At 36.6% G+C, this 24,008-nt stretch overlaps 1 protein-coding gene across 1 annotated transcript; it reads right to left on the bottom strand.

The window, feature by feature from the left end:
* Positions 1-22,964: 22,964 nt before the first annotated feature.
* LOC121997385 lies at positions 22,965-23,570 on the bottom strand. The gene is made up of 2 exons (XM_042551772.1): positions 23,145-23,570; positions 22,965-23,033 (listed from the first exon to the last, which is right to left on the bottom strand). Exons 1-2 carry the CDS (start codon positions 23,568-23,570, stop codon positions 22,965-22,967), a joined length of 495 nt encoding a protein of 164 aa, XP_042407706.1.
* Positions 23,571-24,008: the final 438 nt, after the last annotated feature.

Here is a 24,008-nt window from a genome sequence, read left to right as displayed (position 1 = left end):
GAGTCTGACTTCGGGTTTTCAACCGGAAACCCTAGGTCGACCCGACGCCTACTATTCCCTCTGCGGGGAACGCGTCCTCACCTACTCCACTCAGGAGATTTACCTGTTGCCAGTCTGGCCCTCCAGACCGACTGGACTTTCCGCCTAGGGTTACCACCCCCTAGGACCTAGGGTTACCGCCCCCTAGGGTTTTTCTCCACCTAGGGTTACCACCCCCTAGGACCTAAGGTTGCCGCGCCTCAGGGTTTTCCTCCACCTAGGGTTACCGCCCCCTAGGACCTAAGGTTACCCCCCTTAGGATTTTCCTTCACCTAGGGTTACCACCCCCTAGGACCTAAGGTTACCGCCCCTTAGGGTTTTTCTCCACCTAGGGTTACCACCCCCTAGGATTTTCCTTCACCTAGGGTTACCACCCCCTAGGACCTAAGGTTGCCGCCCCTTAGGGTTTTCCTCCACCTAGGGTTACCGCCCCCTAGGACCTAAGGTTACCCCCCCTTAGGATTTTCCTTCACCTAGGGTTACCACCCCCTAGGACCTAAGGTTACCCCCCCCTTAGGATTTTCCCTTACCTAACCGCAGTTAGGACTTTCCTGAAACCTTATTTAACCACGTTAGATAACAGAGAATCTTAACTTTGAATCCCTTTGCCATTATCAAAACTTAGGTTCAATCGTCGGATGCTTCCTGCACCAACAATCTCCCCCTTTTTGATTATGGCAACAAAAATTCAAAGTTAAGAAAATAATGTCATTAAAAGATAAGCATGAAAATACAAGCATAATGATAGTTAAGTGCAGAGCTCCCCCTTAATGTAAAGACTCCCCCTTAAAATTTGAATTTCTTTTAATTTTCTTTAATTCTGAATTTCTTTCAATTTTCTTTAATTCTTTGAATTTTCTTCTACTCTCCCCCTTTGCCATATATCAAAAATCAGTTGAAAGCAAAAACAATCTTTTTTGAGAGAAGGAAGAAGAAGGCTTGTGAAACTTAGTTAAACGGAATATTTTTCACCTAAGTTTAAAAGGCTAATATATGGATTATTTCGAATGATGTCTTTAGCCACTTTTGAGACTTAGTTGTTTTTAGAAAGACATACCTAACTAAAGTTAGAAAAACTTAGCTAGATTTAAATTTTGGAGCCAAGTTGTTTGTAAAGAAATTTAATGTCTCAATTTACTTAGCAAAAATCTTTTGAAAGCCATGAGTTAAATGCTTTTTAATACTTTTAACTTAGAAAAGTATTTTATCATTTAGAGTTAAAATTTATAAGGTGGCTAAGTTTGAGAAAGTTTGAAGGTTGCTATATGAGTCACTTTAGCTAAGCCTTTTGCAAACAATGAATTTTGAGAATGTAGGTTCAGTTTAAAAAGGTACTTAGCTTAAAGGCTTAAGTTTGAAAAATAGGACTAAGATCTTGTTAATTTTTAGGATGAAGAGGGAGTAGCTAAATGTTTAATTTAGGTTATTTATTTTAGTTGGTCTTTAAGTCCAAGCATGATGTTTAATAGATTTTAAGTTATCCAGATTGTTTTGTTGAGGTATCAGAGCCCTAAAGTATGAGCATGCTCAAACTTCAAATCTCCATTTCCTTCAGGGCTAATTCCATATTCTTGTAAGTCTAGTAAATTTAGAGGAGCAAGATTTTCAAGTTAGTTTTTTCAAGTATTTTTCAAAGGATTTAGTTTTTCAATGATTTTTCAAAGGTTTTTGAAATTGATTTTCAAAGGATTTTGAAATAAGTTTTTCAAAGATTTTTCAAGGATTTTGAAATAAGTTTTTCAAAGGATTTTGAAATAAGTTTTTCAAAGGATTTTAAAATAAGTTTTTCAAATATTTTTCAAAGGATTTTGAAATTGATTTTCAAATATTTTTCAAAGGATTTTGAAATAAGTTTTTCAAAGGATTTTGAAATTGATTTTCAAATATTTTTCAAAGGATTTTGAAATTGATTTTCAAATATTTTTCAAAGGATTTTGAAATAAGTTTTTCAAACATTTTTCAATGAATTTTGAAATAAGTTTTTCAAAGGTTTTTCAAAGGATTTTGAAATTGATTTTCAAATATTTTTCAAAGGATTTTGAAATATGTTTTTCAAACATTTTTCAAAGAATTTTGAAATTAAGTTTTAAATGATTTTGAAGTGGTTTTTCAAAGATTTTGGAATTAAGTTTTATATGATTTTGAAATTAATTTTTAATGATTTTGAAATTAAGTTTTAAAAGATTTTGAAATGATTTTTCAAATAATTTTGAAGTTGATTTTGAAAGATTTTTCAAATATTTTAGCATTCAGTTTTAAATGATTTTGAAGGATTTTTCAATAATTTTGAAAATAATTTTGAAAAGATTTTTAAATAATTTTGAAATTGATTTTGAAAGTTTTTTAAATAATTTTGAAATTGATTTTGAAAGATTTTTCAATAATTTTGAAAATAATTTTGAAAAGATTTTTAAATAATTTTGAAATTGATTTTGAAAGTTTTTTAAATAATTTTGAAATTGATTTTGAAAGTTTTTTCAATAATTTTGAAAATAATTTTGAAAAGATTTTTAAATAATTTTGAAATTGATTTTGAAAGTTTTTTAAATAATTTTGAAATTGATTTTGAAAGTTTTTTAAATAATTTTGAAATTGATTTTGAAAGATTTTTCAAATAATTTTGAAATTGATTTTGAAAGTTTTTTCAATAATTTTGAAATTGATTTTGAAAGATTTTTCAATAATTTTGAAAATAATTTTGAAAGATTTTTCAAATAATGAAATTAAGTGTTATTTGAAAATGTAATATTAATTATGAATCTATTTTTGAATTAATTATAGTTACGAGTTTAATTCTGAATTTGAATTTTAAATTCCTTAGTCATCTCACCCGATCTAAATCTTCAATCAGGTAATCCTACGATTGTTGTGAGATGAATTGAGGTTCAATTTACAGGTTTAGTTTAACTTTGTGTTAGATTCAGGTTTAGCTTTGGGTTCAACAAGTAAGCATTCTTTGGATAAACTTCTGGGCTATGGTGAGTCACAAGGAACTCATTAAAGTAACCATGCCTTCGAGGTTTTCCAAATAGTCCTACCCATTGAACTTAATACTAAACCTTGGTCTAACTAGTTAGGATCCATTTAAGGGTAGCTTCGGTCAGTTCCACTTGGCCAAATGCACCAGGTCGAAGCCATATCTTCCTAGACATGCGATGCCCAAGCTTCCCTAACGTACTATCATCCAAAAACTTCACCAGTACCGTTGGTTAAGTTAAACCTAATCCATTTTAATCTAACCTAAATTACCCTGCCGGGTAATCTACTCTTGTTTACCCTTATCGGGTGGATTAATTTCGGAGGTGCCAGCTATTCTGGAGCCTCCTCCTATGTTATTGATTTACGTTTTATTAAGTTAAGTAAATAAAAGGTACTTGATTATAACTTGGTTTGTACTGTTTAAGTTTTACTTTAGATTTATAACCCAAGTCTAGATTTCGTGATTTGACTAAATTATTAACAATCTTCTCTAATTTATCAACTTTATCTTTTAAAATATTATTTTGTATTTCTACTTTTCTAAGAGTTAATTTCTTATTTTTATTTGAATTAATTTTATTCATTACATTATTAGCATGTATATCTAATTTTGAAGAGAAATCTATACTAGAGCAAGTAGGATTAGTTAAGCTAGTGCGATCATGTGTTGCAAAAACTGGATTTTCATATAATGTAAATGTACTAACCTTGATTTCTCCCTCTGGATTCTTGGGTCTTCTTTACGGGCATTGTCTTTTGCAGTGACCCATTAGTTTGCATTTGGAGCATTTGATGTATTTCTTCCCTCTCCTGATCATTTTCTCCTTCTCCTCCGATTGTGTCGGTCGAGTCTTACGAGTGGGGCAGTCGTTTCTATAGTGCCCTCTCTCCCTACACTTAAAACAGATTATGAGAGATTTACAATTCGAATTTACAATTTTACCTTTTAGATCCGTGATAGGATCCTCCCCCTTGACTGTTGCTATTTCAAATTCTGACTCAGATTCAAATATCTCGTCTTTGGCCATCAGTGCTATGATATCGGTTTGCTCTGATTTTTCTGAGTCTGGTTCGGAGGTTGACTCTGAGGATTCAATTTCAAATTCGGACTCAGGTTCTATTCGATCTTCTAACTCTGAAGGGATCTCATAAAGCTTGAGCACTTTCTCCCAAAGCTCCTTAGCATTGTTGAACTTTCCAACTCGATCAAGATCTGAATTTGTTAGTCCGCATAGGAGAATGTAAGTTGCTTTTGCATTTGCCTCGAATGTCCTTATTGTTTGTGCATCCCACTTGTCACAGGTGATGGGTACACCTTCTTTAGTGGGAAGAGTGAATCCAATATGGACTATGGTCCATATTTCTGCTTCGGTCTTTAATTGATGCTCCACCTGGTCTTTCCAGTATCTGAGGTTCTCGTTAGACAGCAGTGGTAGGCATGTTGAGTTGTACCCATCTTCGTAGGCCATTAGAAGGAATCTCGCAAAATAAATACAATAAAATTTGTTCCAAGACTTGGTCTTGGATTAGTAGTGCGGGAGAGAAATAAAAATAGTAATTCAGGAATTTCGAGAGAAAATAATAAAATATTATTAAAATATTATAAAACAATATTACTACAAATTTTTGAAAATACGATATTTCACTAATTCCAATCAATGGTGAAAATTTGAAAATGGATTTTTTGAAAACAGTTTTGGAGGGAAAAAAACGAAAGGCGTAAGGTTATATTTTCAACCTATACAAACGACAAAGCCGCGAAAAATGCTTGAATGGTGGTTGCACCAGTTCAAAGCGACCCCCTCTGATACCAATTGTTGGATCGATACGCGCTAGAGGGGGGGGTGAATAGCGCTCGCGGCTATTTCGTTTTTCGGAAAACACTCGAGTAATTAAAACGCAGCGGAAAATAAGAAAGCAAGCACACAGAGACAGGAGGATTTTACTTCGTTCGGAGCCTTGATCGACTCCTACTCGAAGGCCCGCGATCCTTGATCGCTTCCGGTGGGCAACAACTATAAGCTCGATAATGATTACAATTTCAAGTACAATAAATGACAACAATTAATTATACCGACGACAATATCGTAATCTGAAAATTCGGAGCTCCGGGTCGTCGGTGTCTCGTAGCAGCACTTCGGAATCGTCTCGTGAGCAGCTTGTAGCAGAAAGATCGCTTGTCAGTTGTTCATTGAAGAAGCTGCTCGAAGTCCCCTTATAAAGGGCATCCAAGGCGCCTTGAAAGCCATCCAAGGCGCCTCCACCGCTCCGATTCCATCGTGCAGATAAGCGCTGACCATTCTGCGCTTATCACAGTTGAAGGCGCCTCCATCACCACTCAAGGCGCCTTCAACAGGTCCAAGGCGCCTCCATCACCACTCAAGGCGCCTTGAACACTGTTTCGCAGCCAGCTCTTCCTTTGTACCCGAGGCGCCTCCAAGCTCCATGGAGGCGCCTTGGACACTGTTCATCCGAGGCTTTAAGTTGCTCCTTTGCACCTGCAAGATACGTTAGTCCCAAACACTATCCTGCAGCACAAAGTTAGCACATAATACAATAGATATTATAAATGAAGTATTAACAGTCTCCGGACTGTCCGAGTCTGACTTCGGGTTTCCAACCGGAAACCCTAGGTCGACCCGACGCCTACTGTTCCCTCTGCGGGGAACGCGTCCTCACCTACTCCACTCAGGAGATTTACCTGTTGCCAGTCTGGCCCTCCAGACCGACTGGACTTTCCGCCTAGGGTTACCACCCCCTAGGACCTAGGGTTACCGCCCCCTAGGGTTTTTCTCCACCTAGGGTTACCACCCCCTAGGACCTAAGGTTGCCGCCCCTTAGGGTTTTCCTCCACCTAGGGTTACCGCCCCCTAGGACCTAAGGTTACCCCCCTTAGGATTTTCCTTCACCTAGGGTTACCACCCCCTAGGACCTAAGGTTACCGCCCCTTAGGGTTTTTCTTCACCTAGTGTTACCACCCCCTAGGATTTTCCTTCACCTAGGGTTACCACCCCCTAGGACCTAAGGTTGCCGCCCCTTAGGGTTTTCCTCCACCTAGGGTTACCGCCCCCTATGACCTAAGGTTACCCCCCCTTAGGATTTTCCTTCACCTAGGGTTACCACCCCCTAAGACCTAAGGTTACCCCCCCTTAGGATTTTCCCTTACCTAACCGCAGTTAGGACTTTCCTGAAACCTTATTTAACCACGTTAGATAACAGAGAATCTTAACTTTGAATCCCTTTGCCATTATCAAAACTTAGGTTCAATCGTCGGATGCTTCCTGCACCAACATCTTCAATGCCAACTTTACTCTTTTTTGCTTCGCTTTCTTCCAGAGATATTATTGAGAGTTATGGCTTCAAATTTTCCTCCTTGGGATCAACTATTGTATGAGAAAGAGAAGTCTTTGGGAGAGGCTATACAAGCCTTAGATTTCCATCACTCACACCAAAGAGAGCTGGAAGTACGTTTACTAGTAGCTCAGTCTCAAGTTCGGTCCAAAGTAGCTTTGAGGAGAAAAGCTTATTTGGATTTATAACAGAAGACTGAAGAATTAGATGATCTGAGATCTCGACATGCTTAGAAATAACTGTTTTGACTAAAAAAGTTCATGTAGACGGTTTACTGATATTGCGGCAACAAAAAGACTTGGACCGGCAGAAAGCTAAGGTAAATATTTTGCAGGCTGAATTAGATTGGGTCAAATTAAAGCTAGCTTCTTTGCCACAAACCCAAGAGGGTGAATCACGCAAGCGCAAGAGGGCAGGACAAACATCTCCTCTTTGTCCAGGCTATCATTCCACCACATGCCCACACTTGGAATGGGTAGAACAATCTGATAGCTCTAGGAAGCAAGACAAGTAGAAAATTACTTATTGTTGGTGCAATATCCCTACGTCAAGGCTAACTTGGTTGACTAAACTTGAGTTGGCTCAAGCTTGAGTCTTGATGTTTGGATTTCGAAGTTTAACAATATATGGAGATTGCAGATGCAATCATCCAATTGGAGAGATTGTTGATACAATTTTCTTCTGGTCAAGGACTGACCAGTTAGATGTGAAAAAGAGTCAAGTAGGTTAAGGTGGACCAGATACTTGACTAGGAAAGTCCTAACTAGAGGTTAGATAAGGGAAAATCTTGGTGATTGAAGCCAGGTGAAAGACCTAGTGAGTGAAGCTAGGTGAAAGCCCTAGTGAGTGAAACTAGACAGGTGAAAGTCCCGGTGATAAAGTCGGGCAGTGGAAAATTCTGGTGAGTGAAGCTAGGTGAAAGACCTAATGAGTGAAGCTAGGTAGGTGAAAGTTCCGGTGAGTGAAGTCGGGCAATGGGAAAATCTTGATGAGTGAAGCTAGGTGAAAATCTTGGTGAGTGAAGCTAGGTGAAAGTCCTGGTGAGTGAAGTCAGGCAGATGAAAAGTCCTGGTGAGTGAAGCCAGGCAGATGGAAAGACCTGGTAAGTGAAGCGAGGCACGTGGAGATCTAGGTGGGTCAAGATTGACCGGACACCCGGTGTTGGGAAGCCCAAGTAGGTCAAAGGATTGACCGGATACTTTGCACGAGGAAATCCAGATGGGTCAAGGGTGATCGGACATCTAGTGGAAGTGCAAGTGGGTCATGGAGGACCGGACACTTGGCACGAGACGGTAAGTCTAAGTGGGTCAAGGTTGACCGGACACTTGGCACGAGAAGAAAAGTCCAAGTGGGTCAAAGGGTTGATCGGACACTTGGCGAAGAAGTCCCGACAGGTCAAAGTTGACCAGATGTTAGGCATGAGGAATTCCAACAGGTCATGGTTGACTGGTTGTTCGAATTGGGGACCCTAGAATTGAGTTAAGCAAGTCAAAGGGAAGTCAATCAATCAACCGATCGATTGAACTTTGGTTCAATCGATCAGTCAATCGATTGAAGGTGTGCTGCGAAGAAGGCTGGCCCAATCGATCGACCAATCAATTGGGAAGTGAAAATGTTAGTTAGAGCCCTAGAGCCAATCATTTGATGATTGTATTATAGACTTCTTGTATCATATTTTTATATAAATAAAGGTATCTGTTTTTGGTTATTATACTTACTTGTATTGGTGCCAAATAAACTAAGTATAATAGCGTCCTTGAGTAGAAGGTTCTCACCTATATTAATCGGTTAGTTGAACCGATAGTGAGATGATATAGGGAACACTACTCTTAATCATTCCTAGTCAAGTATTAACATTCAGGGACAATGTTAATGCAATAAGACTAGCATGTAGGTCAATTCGATGACTTGATCTCACAAGTAATGGATATAGAGATATCAAGTTGACACATGGGTATGCATTGGAGAATGTATACTGAATGACCCGCCATGAGAAAGTATCATAGATCGTTATATGAGTGTCGTATACTTTCTCATGTGGCTATTAGTATGACTACTAGTCCTTGGACCTGAAGTCACCATAGATCCCTACATAAGGAGTTATGTACTTTGGTTTCGTCAAATGTCACCCGTAACTGGGTGGACTATAAAGGCAATTACTGGGTATGTAACGAATTATGCAGAGGGATGTGAGTGATGTAGATAGGATATATCCCTCCTATATGACGGGAGTGACATCGATATTCTTGATAAAGTGAGACCACGAAGTGCATCACCATGCCCAAATGAGTCAATATGAGATATTGAGCTCATTTGATTTAGTGAGTCTACTTGGAGATCAAGATTTAGATTAGTCAGAGGATGACACGGTCTATGCCTCACATTGATCAATCTAGATGTCTAGGATAGAAGGATACATGTCATATATTGTGAGGAGTCACAATTAGTAGTCACAAGGTGATGTTGGAATTCAATATTCTTGTAATTTGGATAGTAATGATGTGTTGCTAGATACCGCTCATTACTTATGCTCCTAAATGGGTTTAAGGGCATTGCCAACGTTACAAGAACTTATAGGGTCACACACTAAGGACAATTAGATGGAGATTAGGTTCATATGATGAACCAAGAGGATTAGATTCATGTGATGAATCAAATTGGATTAAGAGTAATCCTAATTGGGCTAATTGAGTTGGACTCAAGTTGATTCACGTGTTTAATGAGTCTAATTTAAATTATGACTCATTGAATCAATTTAATTAAATGAATTAGATTCATTATATTAAATTGACTTCAATTAAATGGTTGGATTAGATCAACCATAAGAGAGATTAAGTCAAGTTTGACTTGACTTGAGAAGAAGAGGAAAAGTCAAGTTTGACTTGACTTTATGCCACATCATTTGTGACTTGGCATTAAGTGGTTAATGATGATGTGTCATATCATCATAGTTAACACATTTGTATGCCACCTAATGGAGGTTACAAATTCCCTTTGCTTTAATGTGGTCGGCCACATTAAATGAGAGGAGTTACAATGTTGTGGTCGGCCACTAAGGGGAATGAATGAGATTCATTTTCATTCAAGGCATTATTCCATCATCTTCTTCCTCGAGCTCTCCTTCTCCTATCCCTCTTCTCCTTGGCAGAACCACCTAGGTGCTAGCACACCTATTGTTTAGTCTTCTCCACTTAATTAGTTCGTGTGGATATGCATAGAGAGTTGTCTACTTTGACAACTTGAGATCCGACATCTCCTTGGACAAGCGGGACTCGCGAAGGGCATGCTACGAGGGTAAAATTCTTTAACATATAGTTCTAGTGTAGATCTATAGGTTGGTAAACTCATACTCGTATTTTCGAAAGTTTTATTCTTCGCACGGATCCGGTGGTGGGGGCTTTGGGGTTTTTGTGACGCGAAAAAGCGGTTTTCGCGGCCCGAAGAACCCAACAGTGGTATCAGAGCCACGTACGAAGCTTGTACAAGTTTTGTTTTTGTTTTTATTTCAAAAATTCAGTACTGTATTTTTCTGTAAATTTCTGATTTTTATGATTTTTATGGGTATTTTTCTCGTAGAAGCGAAGCACAAGTGTTTCGACACTTGTAGGCTTCGACTACCGAGAAGATTTTTCCGAAACGGCAAGGTTTCGCTCCAAAACATTTTGGGACAGCAGGCTAAGGCGCTGTAGGATCGCTTAGGAACACTCGCGATAGTTAGATTGCAAGTAGGGGCGCTGCCCCTGGCCCCACAAGGGGATTCATTCCGCGATTACGCTCGCAATTGTACCCTCCCCCTAAACTTAATCTCCAATTCTACCCCATTGATCATACTAAAAATAGGAAAAATATTGGAAAATAACTTTGAAATTAATCTGAAATAATCTCTAAGGGAAAAAATGTACTAACATTCAGAAAAATTATGAACGGTTAATTTAAAAAATTTGACCTTTTGCGATTTATAAAGCAATTTTGGAAAAAATAATTTTAAAATTTTTTACTTGTTCAAAAATTTTTAAAAAGTTTATAATAGTTAAACAGATATATCCAAAGTAGTGATAAAATTTTCATGAAAAAGTAAAATTAATTTAAGCAATAATATATTCTTTTCTACAAAAAGATATATCTTCTTTAAAAATTACTTAAAAATATTTTCTAAACTCAAAAAAAAATTAAAAAAAATTCTGAAAATGTAACAGAGAAAGTATTTTTGTAAAAAAAATTAAAAAATTAAATCTTCAAGAATTTTGAATATTAAAAATTAGTATTTTATAAAACAAATTCACAGAATATTCAATAAAGGTAAAAAAAATTTAAAAATATTTTTTTGAATAGAGAATATGATAAATTTTTACAAAAAAAAATAAAGTTTACAAAAAATAACTCTATAAAATATTTTTAAATATAAAAATATAAGTTTTGTAAAAAAAATCATAAAAATAATGTAATAGTCAAAAACTTTTAAAATTTTTTCTACACATAAGTAATAAAATTCTCTTTCTCGTAAAAATTAATATTAAATTAACTTTTAACATAAATTATATAAAACAAAAAATGTTAGACAATTTTAAGTAATAAAAATATTAAATAAAAAATAAAGCATGCATAACGATTTTTAATCTAAGCATGATTTTGGAACTCAATATATGTTCCTAGATACTGGATTAACTAGAAATTTTTTAAGAACATATTTTGGTGATTATTTGCTAATTTGACCCTTATTATATCTAAAATATCAATTAAGTCCTTGATAATTTCTAAAAGTAGTAAACTTCAAACATGCAGAATTCTTGAAATTTTCTATTTGTTCTTTCAATTTTCATTTTCTATACTTATTTTGTCAATGCCTTCTAGTCAACAAGATTTTATGAAAGTTTCTTTTAGATGTTGGGTTTATTTTAATAATTTTTTATTCTTATTTTCTAATTGACAAGAATTTCTTACTTACCTTGTCGATCTTATTATTTGAAGCTCCCCTTGTAGTGCTACTTCCTTCTAGTGTTACTCCTCTTTCATCGATGCTCTCGAAGCTCATCTCGGATGTACTTCATTCATCATCGTCTTCATGACTTGCCATCAGCACAAGTCTGGCATAGGCTTCAATCTCCGATTCTGATGACATTTCATCCCATGTTGCTTTTAGGTTCCTGTGTTTTTTCTGGGTCAGTTTTTTATCCTAGTCCTTGTTTTTGTTCTTCAGTTTTGGGCAGTTGTCTTTAATGTGCTCTTCTTCATTGCAGTGATATCACCTTACCTTCCATTTTCTTCTTTTGGCCTGCATTTGATTGAACTTATTAGCTTTAAAAAAATCTTTTAAGCTTCCTTACCATAAATGTCATTTCATTATCATTGAGAGATGTTTTAGAATTTGGTTCATCTATTTTTGTCTTTAAGGCAATGTTTTGCTTTGACTCCTTCTTTAGCTATGCACATTTAGACTCATGAATTTCAAATGTAGAAAATAACTCTTCTAAATTACTTATCTCAAAGTCTCTAGAGATGTAATATGCATCTACTAGAGTTAACCATTCAGGTGTTCTAGGAAAAGTGTTAAGCATATACCTTAGCGAATCTTGGTTGGTTATCTTTTCTCTGAGATTTGTGAGTTTGGTGACTAGCTTCTTTAGCTTGGCATGCAATTGAGGGATGTTTCACCTTCCTTTAGTCACAGATTCACCAGTTGATTTCGAAGAAGATCTCTTCTTACAAGCTTGGCTTCGAAGGATCCTTCGTGAAGCTCTAGGAATTTTTCCCAGAGGTCTTTTACAGATTTGTAGACTCTGATTCTGTTTACCTCTTGTGATGGCAGCGCACTTAGCTGATAGAATTCTACTTTTTCGTTGGCCACAAACTCAGTTTATTCCTTCTTTGTCCAACTTTCTTCTTTCTTTAACTCCCCGTTGCCGTCGGTAGATACTGTAAAACTATTTTTCAAGATTAATAATATCTCAAAATTAGTTTTGAAATATGCCTCCATTTTCTTCTTCCAATATGAAAAGTCTCTCTCGAACTTCTGTGGGTGGATGCTTGTTCTGGCCATCGTCTTTTATGCTTCATTCGATGGTTAGTCCTTTTGAAGTGGTTGGGCTATGATACCAATTTTGTAGGTCCTTGTGGCTCACAAAAGGGAGGTGACTTGCCCTACACAAAATAAAATAGCAAACACCTTTCTCAAGAAATTGGGCTTTATCAATTACATAATTAATCAAAATATAATAGAATTAAAAGAATATGAGACACAAATTTTTACTTAGTTTGCAACCAGAGGATTTCTACTCTAAGGAAAGTCCATTAAGTAAGAAGATCTCCTTCTCGAATAAAATGTCGGAAGCGGAGAAGCCTCATACACGAAAATGACGCTAGGAAATGAAAGATAGAAAGAAACTCGAAGTACAAAGTGTGTTATTCGAAAAGGAGAAGACCATGGCTCTATTTATAGTCCACTAGTCGAAAATAACTGTTTGCTAACATGGCACGGCCCGGGCACCTGAACCCTCTCCGAGCACCCCAGCCTAGCCTGATAAATTTTATCTTCTCACAAAAGGTTACGCAACAACAAAAGGATAAAATTTTATCCTGCTCTGGGCACCCAGACCCACTCTAGACACTTGGATTGTTGGCTAGGTGGACCCAACGGTGATCCACTCGACGAGGCACGCGGCGCCCTAGACCAAAGTGGTTCGAGTACCCTGACACTAGTCAACTTAGAGTTGACTTTTTATCCGGGTATTCCGCTCCGGCTTCACTCACTTGGGTGATCTTGGTCATTCGGAATAGGCCTCACTCGAACCCATTTTCTAACCTTCTCCCCGAGCAAGCTTCCACTCCAGCTACTCATCCCTTGAAAACCTCCGTGCGCTTCCTTCTCCTCCGCTAATGTACTCTTCAGTAGCACCTCGTCCCTTGGATGCACCGAGCCCGTCGACTATTTCCTGTGTCATCCTTCTCACTAACTGCATCTTTCGCTTGACTTCTTGTACTCCTAAGTTCCTACACACTTAGAACCAAGGATCAAAACAAAACATGACCTAACTTGATTGATCACATCAAAACTACCATAGGGTACATGGATCCTACAAATTGTTCTAACTTACTTTGGTAAGCTATTCACCCCTTCTATCCGGTCTACAATGGTCCTTCAAGTGGTATCAGAGCACAATGACTTTAGAAGGACTAACTACCAGCTAAAACAACAAGACGATGGTTGGGTCGAGCATTCATCCATTAAAGTTCAAGGGGGAGTTTGCGCTTTGGAAGTGTCATATGGAGGTATTTTCAAGATCAAACTTGACATTCTTCTTACAATCAAATATGGTTTTATAGTACCTAGAGATTAGCATGGAGAAGAAAAGGAGGAACATATCTGGAGCAAAAAAGAGCAGGCTGACTTTGTAGCCAACAACAAAGTAGGGTTTCATCTGATGAGCGTACTACTGCCCCAAAAAGTCAACCGAATCGGCACCTATGACTCGGCTAAAGAACTCTTGGAGAAGTTACTAAAACTTCATGAAGGAATATCAGAGGCCAAGTTAGCAAGATGGGGCATCCTCCGAATCAAATAATGAACCTTCAAATGGAAAAAAGAGAAACAGTGTCTTAACTACATGCAAAAATCAAGGAGTTGATTATCAAACTCACCAACCTTGAAGAAATGGTAATAAATGGACACTCAATCTGATATGCACTCAATGCCTTTATGAGAACCCAAGGGTGAACATCAATAGTAGATGCCTACTACATTTCAAAACACTTGGAGGTAAGTACTTTCAAAGAGTTATTTTCAACTTTAAAATTACATGAGTCTCAGTGTGCAGGATAAAAAAAGGAGCTGAATCAAAACCTAGCACTGCAAGCCAAGAAGTAAGGATCAGATTCAAAATCTTCCCTCGACAAAGATAAAAAAGCCTACATGATAAGGAAGTTTAATAAATTTTCTAAAACTAACAAATTTAATAAGATACAGACCAAGAAGCTTCTATGAGGAAAAAGGAAAGTGAGGTGTTACAACTGCCAAAAAGATGGGCATATAATGGACAACCACCCAAAATCGAAAAGAAAAGAACAGGAAAGGAAAAAGGACAAAGGGTCAGAAAGCTCAAAGCAACATGGAGCGAGTCGTCATCATCCAAGTCTGAGACAGAACAATACGTCAGACTAATACTAATGGCTAGTCACTGAGAAGAGGATAACGGAACTACTTCAGACGAGAGCATCAATGAAGGGGGAGCATTTAACTACAAGTCCGACAAGATAAGTGAGCTATGCTCCGATCAATTATAAGATGCTACCAAGATGTTAAGTAGATTATTATGTAAAATTAGAACAAAATATATAAAATCAAAGAAAGACCATGCATGCCTAATAGAAGATTTTGATAAAATTAAAATTGAGAATGAAAAATTAAATGAATAAATAGAAACATTAAAATAAAAAAAAAATCTACATGCTCTAATTCAAATATTTTTTGAATTTCAAAGTTTAGAAATTATGGTGAAATTAATTGGTATTTGAGAAATTATAGGGGTCAAATTATAAAAGTGTTCAAAAAATAATAGTTCTAAAAAATACCTAATAAATTCAGTAGTAGGAATTTATTTTGGATTTCAAAATCCATTCTGATATGTTAGCTGTTTTTTTATTTTGCAAGAAATTTGTATTGCTAGAAATTTGCATTTATTTTTAGCAACCCTCCTATTCGATTTTAATTCGACTTAAATTTTTATCTAATATAAAATTATGTTTTCTATTGCTGGAAAAATATTTTTAAATTTTTTTAACAATTATACAATATTTATGATTTTTTTACCCAAAAATGAAATTTTAATATCAAAAATTTTTGGCGATAAATTTTTGAAAATTTTAATTTTTTTCAAAACTAATAGATAGATTTTGAATGTTCAAAAAAATAGAAAGATTTTTAGAATTTAAAATCTATTTTTAAGTATTTAAATTCAAAAATAACTATTTCTATACAAATATATTTATTCTGGTTACTAGAAAAATATTTTTTTTGAAAATTTTTATCATAATCCAAATGCTTCTATTTGATTTTGGAAAAAAATTCATAATTTTTTAAAAATTATAAATAATTTAAAATTATTTTTGGAAAAACTAACGATTAATTGTTAAAAATTATTTTCTTTATAAAATAATTTTGATAAAAAGACATGAGTAAGCTGTTTCTTACCCATAGAAAAAAATTTTGATTATTTTTTAAATTTTATTTTCCCTTATTTTTTGATGTGAAAAAGTGGTATAATAACTAGATATTAAATTTAGGGGGGGAGATTTTATTTAATTGCAATTTAAATAATTTTGTTTAATACTTGTACTTAAATGACATTTAAGTTATCATTGTTTTTACAAACTTTTTTTTTTGTTTATGTCTTAATCTTAACTCGAATTGATTCACATAAAAAAAGGAAGATATTATAAGTACCTCAGATAGTTTTGATGTGATCAACTGAGTTAAGTTAGATTCTACGGATTTGATGTCTTGTGTCTAAGTGTGTAGGGATTTATGAACACAAGAAGTAGAGTGGAAGACACAGTGTGCGAGAAAGATGGCACGGGAAGAGAGTCGACGGGCTCAGTGCATCTGAGGGACGAGGAGATGAGGAAGAGTACACTTGTGGATGAGAATGATTTGCATGATGCATCTGAGGGACGAGAATACAAGGAGGAAGTCTGTTCGAGGAGAATGTCAAAGTTGGGTTCGGGTGATCTCAACTCTGGACAACCGAAGAATCACCCAAGTGAGCGAAACGAAAAATGGTTAACAATAGAGGTTAACCATTCTCAGATGAACAGTTCTTGAGGTGCCTCTAATGGGACTAGAGGTACCTCGGATGAATAGTACCTGAGACACCTCAATTGATTGGAGGCACCTCAGATGAACAGTAGTCGATGCACCTCCAATCACATTAAAGGCGCCTCCTACGTGGCAGAGTCATTGAAGAACCGTTGCCTGCATGGATAAAACCTTATCTATTAAGGATGCCATGGATGAAATTGGAGACGCCTCCAAGTCGCGTCAATAAATGATAACTTTTTTCAGAACAATATAAATAGCAACCTGGAGCTAGGAGTTTAATAACAATCACTGTATTCATCTTCTGAGTTGTTCTTGAGTTTTCAAAGTCTGTAAGAGGTTACTTTGCCTTCATGAAGGAGATTTTTAATAGAACTTTTCAACTACCTTGGATTAACAACCACCTAAGTTGTAACTATTGAATTGCAATGGTTGCAAATAAAGTTCCACATTGAAAACACATGGAAATGATCATGGACTTATAAGTGAAAAATATCTCCATTAATATGAGGCCTTTTGTGTAGAGTCCAAAAATAAAACCATGAGGGCTTAGGCCCAAAGTAGACAATATCATACAATTATGGAGATATCTTAATTCTTTTGGTTGTAACAATTGGTATCAGAGCTTAGACTTCCAGAAGGACTAATTGCTTACTTTGCACAAGAGCTAAGGACGAAGGAAGTGGAGGCTTCCATGTCTAAATCAAGATGACCAGACACCTGGCAACCTAGTAAGTTGGTTGGACTGAGGAGGAAAGAATTCCTACTATGTCAGGTGGACCGAGGGGCAAAGAAGTCCTAATAGGCTGGTTGGATGGAGGGGCAGGAAAGTCTTGGTAGGTCAAGGATCAGATGATATCAAGTGGATAGGCTTGAGGGGTGGTCCTTCGTTTGAGGGGGAGTTGTTAACCTAAGGGGCAAAGAAGTCCTAATAGGCCGGTTGGTTAGAGGGGTAGGAGAGTCTTGGTAGGTCAAGGATCAAATGATATCAAGTGAATAGACTTGAGGGGGTGGTCCTTCATTTAAGGGGGAGTTGTTGGGTTATAATGGTTACAAACAAAATCCCACATTAAAAACACATGAAAATAATCATGCACTTATAAGGGAAAGATAGCTCCATTGGTATGAGACCTTTTGGGTAGAGTCTAAAAATAAAGACATGAGGGCTTAAGCTTAAAGTAAATAATATTATACCATTGAGTAAATATCTTAATTTTTTTTAGTCCTAACAGTAACCAAGTAAAAAATTTTATCCTTCTTACATTTTTATGTTATTATTTTTTATGTTAATTAATTGTCACATAATATTGTGTCCTTGGTAAAATATAGTAGTAAGAGAAATTGTTCTAACTTACTTTAGCAGGCTATTTACCCCTCCTCTAGTCAGTCCATGATGGTCCTTCACCCCTGACTCCAATTCTTGGATCTGCCCCTAGGTATATGACCTGTTTGTCTTCGATTTCATGGGAGTGATATAGACTCGGTGTATAACCTAAGTGTCTTCGATTTCATGGGAGCATGCATAGTCTTGGTGTATGACCCGAGTGTCTTCTATGGGAACATGCATAGACTAGGTGTATGATCTGAGTGTCTTTGATTTCGTGAGAGCATGCATAGATTCAGTGTATGACCTTAGTGATTTGGAAAGGCAAGATAGTCTTTTACTACTAAAGGAAAAAATAATAGGTACAAAATAATTAAGTACTTGTGATAAAATAGAAAATGACAGGTATTTGATGCCCCTAAGTGTGATAAGGCCACAAATGCACAACCCACTGTGGTAATTGGCCAAGCTCTTTACCATCTGAGTCCTCCAGATAGTATGCTCCTATGCTCAGCTTATGAGTGACTCGATAGGGTCCTCCCCATTGAGGCTCAAGTTTTCCCACATCACCCACGGGTTTGGCTTTCTTCTAGACAAAGTCACTAACATGAAAGATATGGGGAATGACCCTCTTGTTTTTATGTCTGACATATTCTTGTCAGTAGGCTGAGAGTCGTGCTGTTGCTTTCTCCCTAGTTTAAGTGATCAAGTCGAGCCTGTGTAGTCACTTGTCAGGATTGTCAGAATTGTAGGTTCGTATGCTGGCGGACTCTATTCTGATTTCGATAGGAACAAGTGCCTCTCCTCCTTATACCAAATAGAAAGGAGTCATCCTCATACTTTCCCAAGGGGGTAGTTCTATAAGCCCATAGGATGTTTGGTAGTTCATCTACCTAGCTGCTACCGACGTGATCAAGCTTCATCTTGAGTCCTCAGATGATCTCCCAATTGATTACCTTAGTGTACCCATTACTTTAAGAGTGTATTTGGTTCAAGTCATCGTGTATAACTTTTGTTATATGATTACTTAGTAATCACATAACTAAGGTTATGGAGAATAAAATATAATCTAATATTATTTGGTTCAACTTAGGTAATGTAATAAAAATTTATTTGTTTGAATATTTTAATGTATAATTTAATTTAATATTTTATTATATTACCCTTCATTTCAAAACCAAATATTATTATTTTTTTTTGAACTTTATGTTTCCTCGTGAACTTTATGTTTTTTACTTTACATTTTTTTTTTCTCCTTTTGAACTTTGCGTTTTTTTTACTTTATATTTTTTTTCCTCTGTTTGAACATTACGTTTTACTTTCCTAATAATATATTTATATATGTAATATTTTCAAAAATACAAATTTATTTTTAAATAAAATACCACATATTTTTATTTTTTGTTTATTTTTTATAATTTAAAATAAAACTTTCGTTATAAAAATTTTAGGAGTATTTTTGTCCTAAAGTATAAATATTGGAGGATATTTTTTGTCAAAAAAATTCGTTAATCCTGAAATCAAGAAAAATCTCACTTTTCTAAGGTTTTCCGATTCCGGATTGCATGTCTCTTTTGCTGATGTGTCGGACATGGATCATTACTCGGGAATCATCGATTACGTAAATCAAACAAAGTTTTTGTTGATAACCTTAGAATGATAACCCCCCCCCCCCCAACCAAACGCACCCTAATGGTAAGTGATCAAGGTGAAAGCCTAATGAATGTCAATCATCCCCTCAAATGAAAGACCACCATTAATACTCTCATGGTCTAGGTCCTCCGTGAGCATCTGCTCACTCTTGACCTATTTCGGACCTCCCTGTGAGTATTCGGTCACCCTGAACTATTTCAGGCCTTCCCGCAAGTATCTGCATCTGATCACTCTTGATATGCTCTGGGCCTCCTCGTGAGTATCCGGTCACCCTGACATGCTTCGGGCTACCCTCAAATTTGTTCAAGGTCATTCCACATGGCATTTGGTCTGGATCATGACTTTGATACCATTTGTTGTGCCCAAAGAATGTTCATATATCTCCACAATGATATGATATTGTCCACGTTGAGTCTAAGCCCTCATGACTTTACTCTTGGGCTCTACCCAAAAGGTCTCATGCCAATGAAAATATCATATATCCTTTTAAATTCATGATCTTTTTCATATCTTTTTAATGTGGGACTTTAATTGAATCCAACATTCAATAACTCCATGGGGACTCAAGAGAGATTTTGATGCTTCTAACAATTGACACAACTACAAACTACCTGAGATGCATGTGTCTTATGGTACCGTTTACTATCGACAAAGTGGTGTAGGAATGCAATCTTGAAGTCGATGAAGGTCCAAATGGATAAATACAGTAGTCGGTTAAACTATCATTGAACAAAGCCAGAAAGAGTCGTTAGAAAGATGTTCTTAAATCGGCCTAAATGGTCCTCGGGAATGATTAAACCAGTGTACTCCCCGAGCTGAGGTGTCCGAAAATTATGTGGTAGGTACTTCATCTTTCAGGACACGGCTTGAGAAAGGCGTGCCTTGGGAACTCTTTTCCTCATCATGCAAGGGCTCTTTTTTTCCAATTTCTAGGAGGTGTTTCACCCGTCGTCGATTCGTGTGAATGTTCTTTGGGTAGAATCACAATCTTGTTACGTTAATTAGTACCAACAGAAGGGGGAGGGCCCGTCGGGCCTTGTGGTACTCGACGAGGAATGAGAGACACCTTAGTCGAGGCAGTGAGTACTTCATCAAGAGTTGCATTCGCAGGCGGGAGTCTTTGAAGAACCTGTTGCACCGCCTGATCAACAAATACTTGGAACTCTTCCCTAGCCATGATGAAAGCCTCACCACGAACTATGTCTCCTATGTGGCTAGGACCCTTGACAGTTCTACCGAGTTCCACCATCTCAACGTCTCAGTTCAAGCGTTCTCATAAAGGATGCCAATTTATTCATGTCTGAGATCACGATATGGCGAGTTAACGGGAGGCAATTGCTGAGGGGGCAATCTTGGATGCTTCATTAATGAAAAAATATTTGGGATATCTACAACACTCAACATATGTTAGAATGGTCACTAAGATGGGACTTGGTGTGACCACTCCGACCTTCAACTTAGAACAGGGGATAGGAAAAGTTAAAAGTTGTGGAGTAATTAAGAGTCTAGATGATTGTATGTCGATACTTGCACTCGCAAGAGAGAACGAGTTTATATAGGGTTGTAGTCATGCCTTTTCATTATCCACATGTTTGCCCACATCTTCTGGGAAAAACGGCTATATTATTCACGTTATCCAATAAAAATGGTACAACAAGCCACATAGGATGTAAGTCTCAACCGAGGATGATTGAGCTGAAGGAGTTTGGTAAACCAAGTTGAAGAGGTCTATTGATCGAGTAGGAGTCAGATGACTGAGTTGAAAGAGTCTAGTGACCAAGTCGAAGAGGTTTGTTGGCCAAATAGGAGGAGTCATATGACCATGCTAGGGGAGTCAGGTGTACCGGACCGAGGAAGTTGGCCATGACTTAGCTAGCTGTGAGAGTCAAGTAACGGAATTGAGGGAGTTGGGTGCCACCAGGTTCTCTATGTCATAACCTAAACCAATCTTTTCAATTTACACCTTGGCTTGATTTTTGACCTAGCAGCTTAACTCTTGACCTAACCTTGCCATGGGTAGGCTCTTATATTTGCCACATCAGCTAAGGTTTCTTATGGAAGAAGAAGAGGCTGCTTTGCAAATAGATGAGGAACGCTTGCTTCCTATTCCTATTGAGGAAGAAGATGAACGTTGTTTTTCATTGAATATATGAGGAACCCCTACTTCCCATTCTTATTGAGGAAGAGAGAGGAAGAGAAGGAAATTACTTACAAGGAATGAGATGAGCGTCCTTTAAGAGCCAGATCACTAGCGGGGAAGGGAAAGAGTGTGAGATCACCGATGAGTCGTTTGAGTTTAAGAAAATAGGACATTGGAAGATGAAGGGTATATATATATATATAGTTAAAAAGAAAAAATAATAATACAAATAATATTAAAATATTATTATTCTTGGGGGCTCAATAAAATACAGGCATAGGCAAGGCTTAGAGGTGTACGCCTGGAGCTGGACCCGTCAGTACAGATAATTGAACTTTGCAATGACTAATTATATTCAACCTCTCTTTGATTAGAAGGATTTGTTCATATCATATTATTTTTATTTCCCACGTGAATGGAATAGATTTAATTGGAGTTTATTTTTTATTCATGTATGATCCTATCTGAAATTAAGAAAGTTAACATGTTTGTTAAGTGACTTCAAGGTTGATAGTGAGGGGACACCGAACAAGAGGAACCTGGCACCAATGAGCGAGCCTACATGTCAAGAAGATTGAAAGAGGAAGAAAACGTCAGTAACCAAGTCAGGGAGAGGTCCCAAGTATAGACACTCCGATGTTCATATTAGATAGAGAGCTGAAACTAAAGAGTGAAGGAGAGTGGCTGTGAATAGTGAATTCTAATAGCAAAGCTTACTTGCGTTTAGGGCCATCTTGACTTTCAGGGGCCCTTGGCGAAAAGAGAAAAAGAAACTTGGAGTTTTTTTTTACTTACATATAGTAAATAGAGTTTAATAGAAAAATTTGAAAATCAATAAATTTCATTTAAAATATGATAAACTCTATATAAAATATATTTCTCAATATTCTCTAAAAAACACAACATTATACCAAATATATTTCTTGAGCCTTCCAAAAAGTGCAATACCTACAAATACAAAAAAATACATATCAAAGAATCCTCAAAAAAATCTAGATCTTCTAGTATTTTGAAAAATAAAATCTTCAAAGTTAAAATTTTCTAATACCTCATTTTCAATGAATAAAATTTTCAAGCCGTTTATATATTGATGAATGATAGTATTAATAAAACTAAAATTTTAATTGGAGAATAGATTTTTCTCTTATAATTAGAAGAGATTCAAATAGGAGAAAATTGATATTCAAGATTCAGACTTTACTCTGTAAACAAATTAATAAAAAAAAAAAAAAGATGTACAAAAAAAAAATAAAGTCTTGGAAAGAAAAAAACACCGTTGACCTTCATTCTTCTTCTTCTTTTTTTTTTTTTTTTTTTTGTATTTTTTAGATTTTTAAATTTTTAATGATAAGTATGTAATAAGCCTGTATTTTTGTTACAAGGAAGGAGTTTCTGACAAAGTGATATTAATGAATACAGAAATATTATCGTTCAACCGAGTTAACTACAATTTCCTACGAAGGAAGAACGATCAGAATCTGAAAAAGTTATTCGAAATCCTAATTAATTACAAGGTGGAAGGACAATCAGAACCCTAAACCTAAAAAAGTTATACATGAATCCTAATTACTCAATTGCAACGTCCAATGGAAGAAGAATAACCAGAATCTTGTAAAACAATTCCTCCCCTCTGCTCTTCCTCCTCTTAGCCGAAGATTCTACGTACTCTGCTAGCCGGCAACGTTATGTGAATCAGCCGCCGCCGGGAATTCACGGGAAATAATCGCCTCCCTTGGTTTCTGCGCGATAAACATGTGAGATACATATCGAATCATAAATCTTAATAATGATCACAAACAAAAAAAAAACAGAGCGTTAATTGATTGAGAATCTATATGTGATTGATTTACCTTATCGAGAAGCGTCCACTGATTGCCGTCCCACTGCCTCCTCAGCCGAAGCTCGCACGTGCGGACTCTGATTTTCTTCATCTTCCCGTGAAGGTAGACAACGACCTTCCCGTAGCCGACGGCGGTAACCACCGCCGGGCACCAGGCGTGGTCCACGAACGCCTCCACCTCGTCGCCGGTGCTCCAGGAGTAGAGGGCGCGGAGGCCAACCGGGACCGGCGTCGGCCTAATAAACTTTCGGGCGACTCGCTCGAGTACCGCGGCCTGGGACGTAGTTGCCCCGTGGATGCGGACGAGGTAGGTGCGGCCGTTGCCGGAGACGACGTCGCCGGAGAGCCAGGAGTAGGAGTCGCCGTCCCACCGCTGGACCTCAACCTCGCTCCCCTTCCTCAGCTGCATCTTCATCTTCATGTTCGCCGCCGCCATCGCGCGCTCGATCGTTTCTTCCTTCGTCGGTTGTTTGTTTAATTAGCGATTTTAGTTTGTCTGTTTGTTATTTTATAGGCCAGTTCGCGGGTTTATGAGTTCATCTCGACTGAGAATACCAAATAATTCATTTTCCCGCTCTTTAAATTGAAAACTTTGATTTTGGGACTAATTTACCAAGATTAAATAATTTTGAAAATAATAAAATATGATTAATTTATAAAAATAAAGTGTTTCTTTTATAAAAAAATAAAAGAAAGAATTTCAAATATGAGTGTCACTTTTATTACAATAATATTTTAATAAAACAAATATATATAACATTATTATATTAAATTATTTTTTAACAATTTAATTTAAATTATTTAAATTTAGAATGATTTTGATTGATCTAAATGATTTTAATTAAATTTAAATAATTTTAATGTAATAAAATAA

The sequence above is a fragment of the Zingiber officinale genome, chromosome 1A (assembly GCF_018446385.1).
Source record: "Zingiber officinale cultivar Zhangliang chromosome 1A, Zo_v1.1, whole genome shotgun sequence".
Lineage (NCBI taxonomy): Eukaryota > Viridiplantae > Streptophyta > Magnoliopsida > Zingiberales > Zingiberaceae > Zingiber > Zingiber officinale.
The sequence above is the reverse complement of the archived record's forward strand: the minus strand, read 5'-3'. Positions and strand labels throughout refer to the sequence as shown.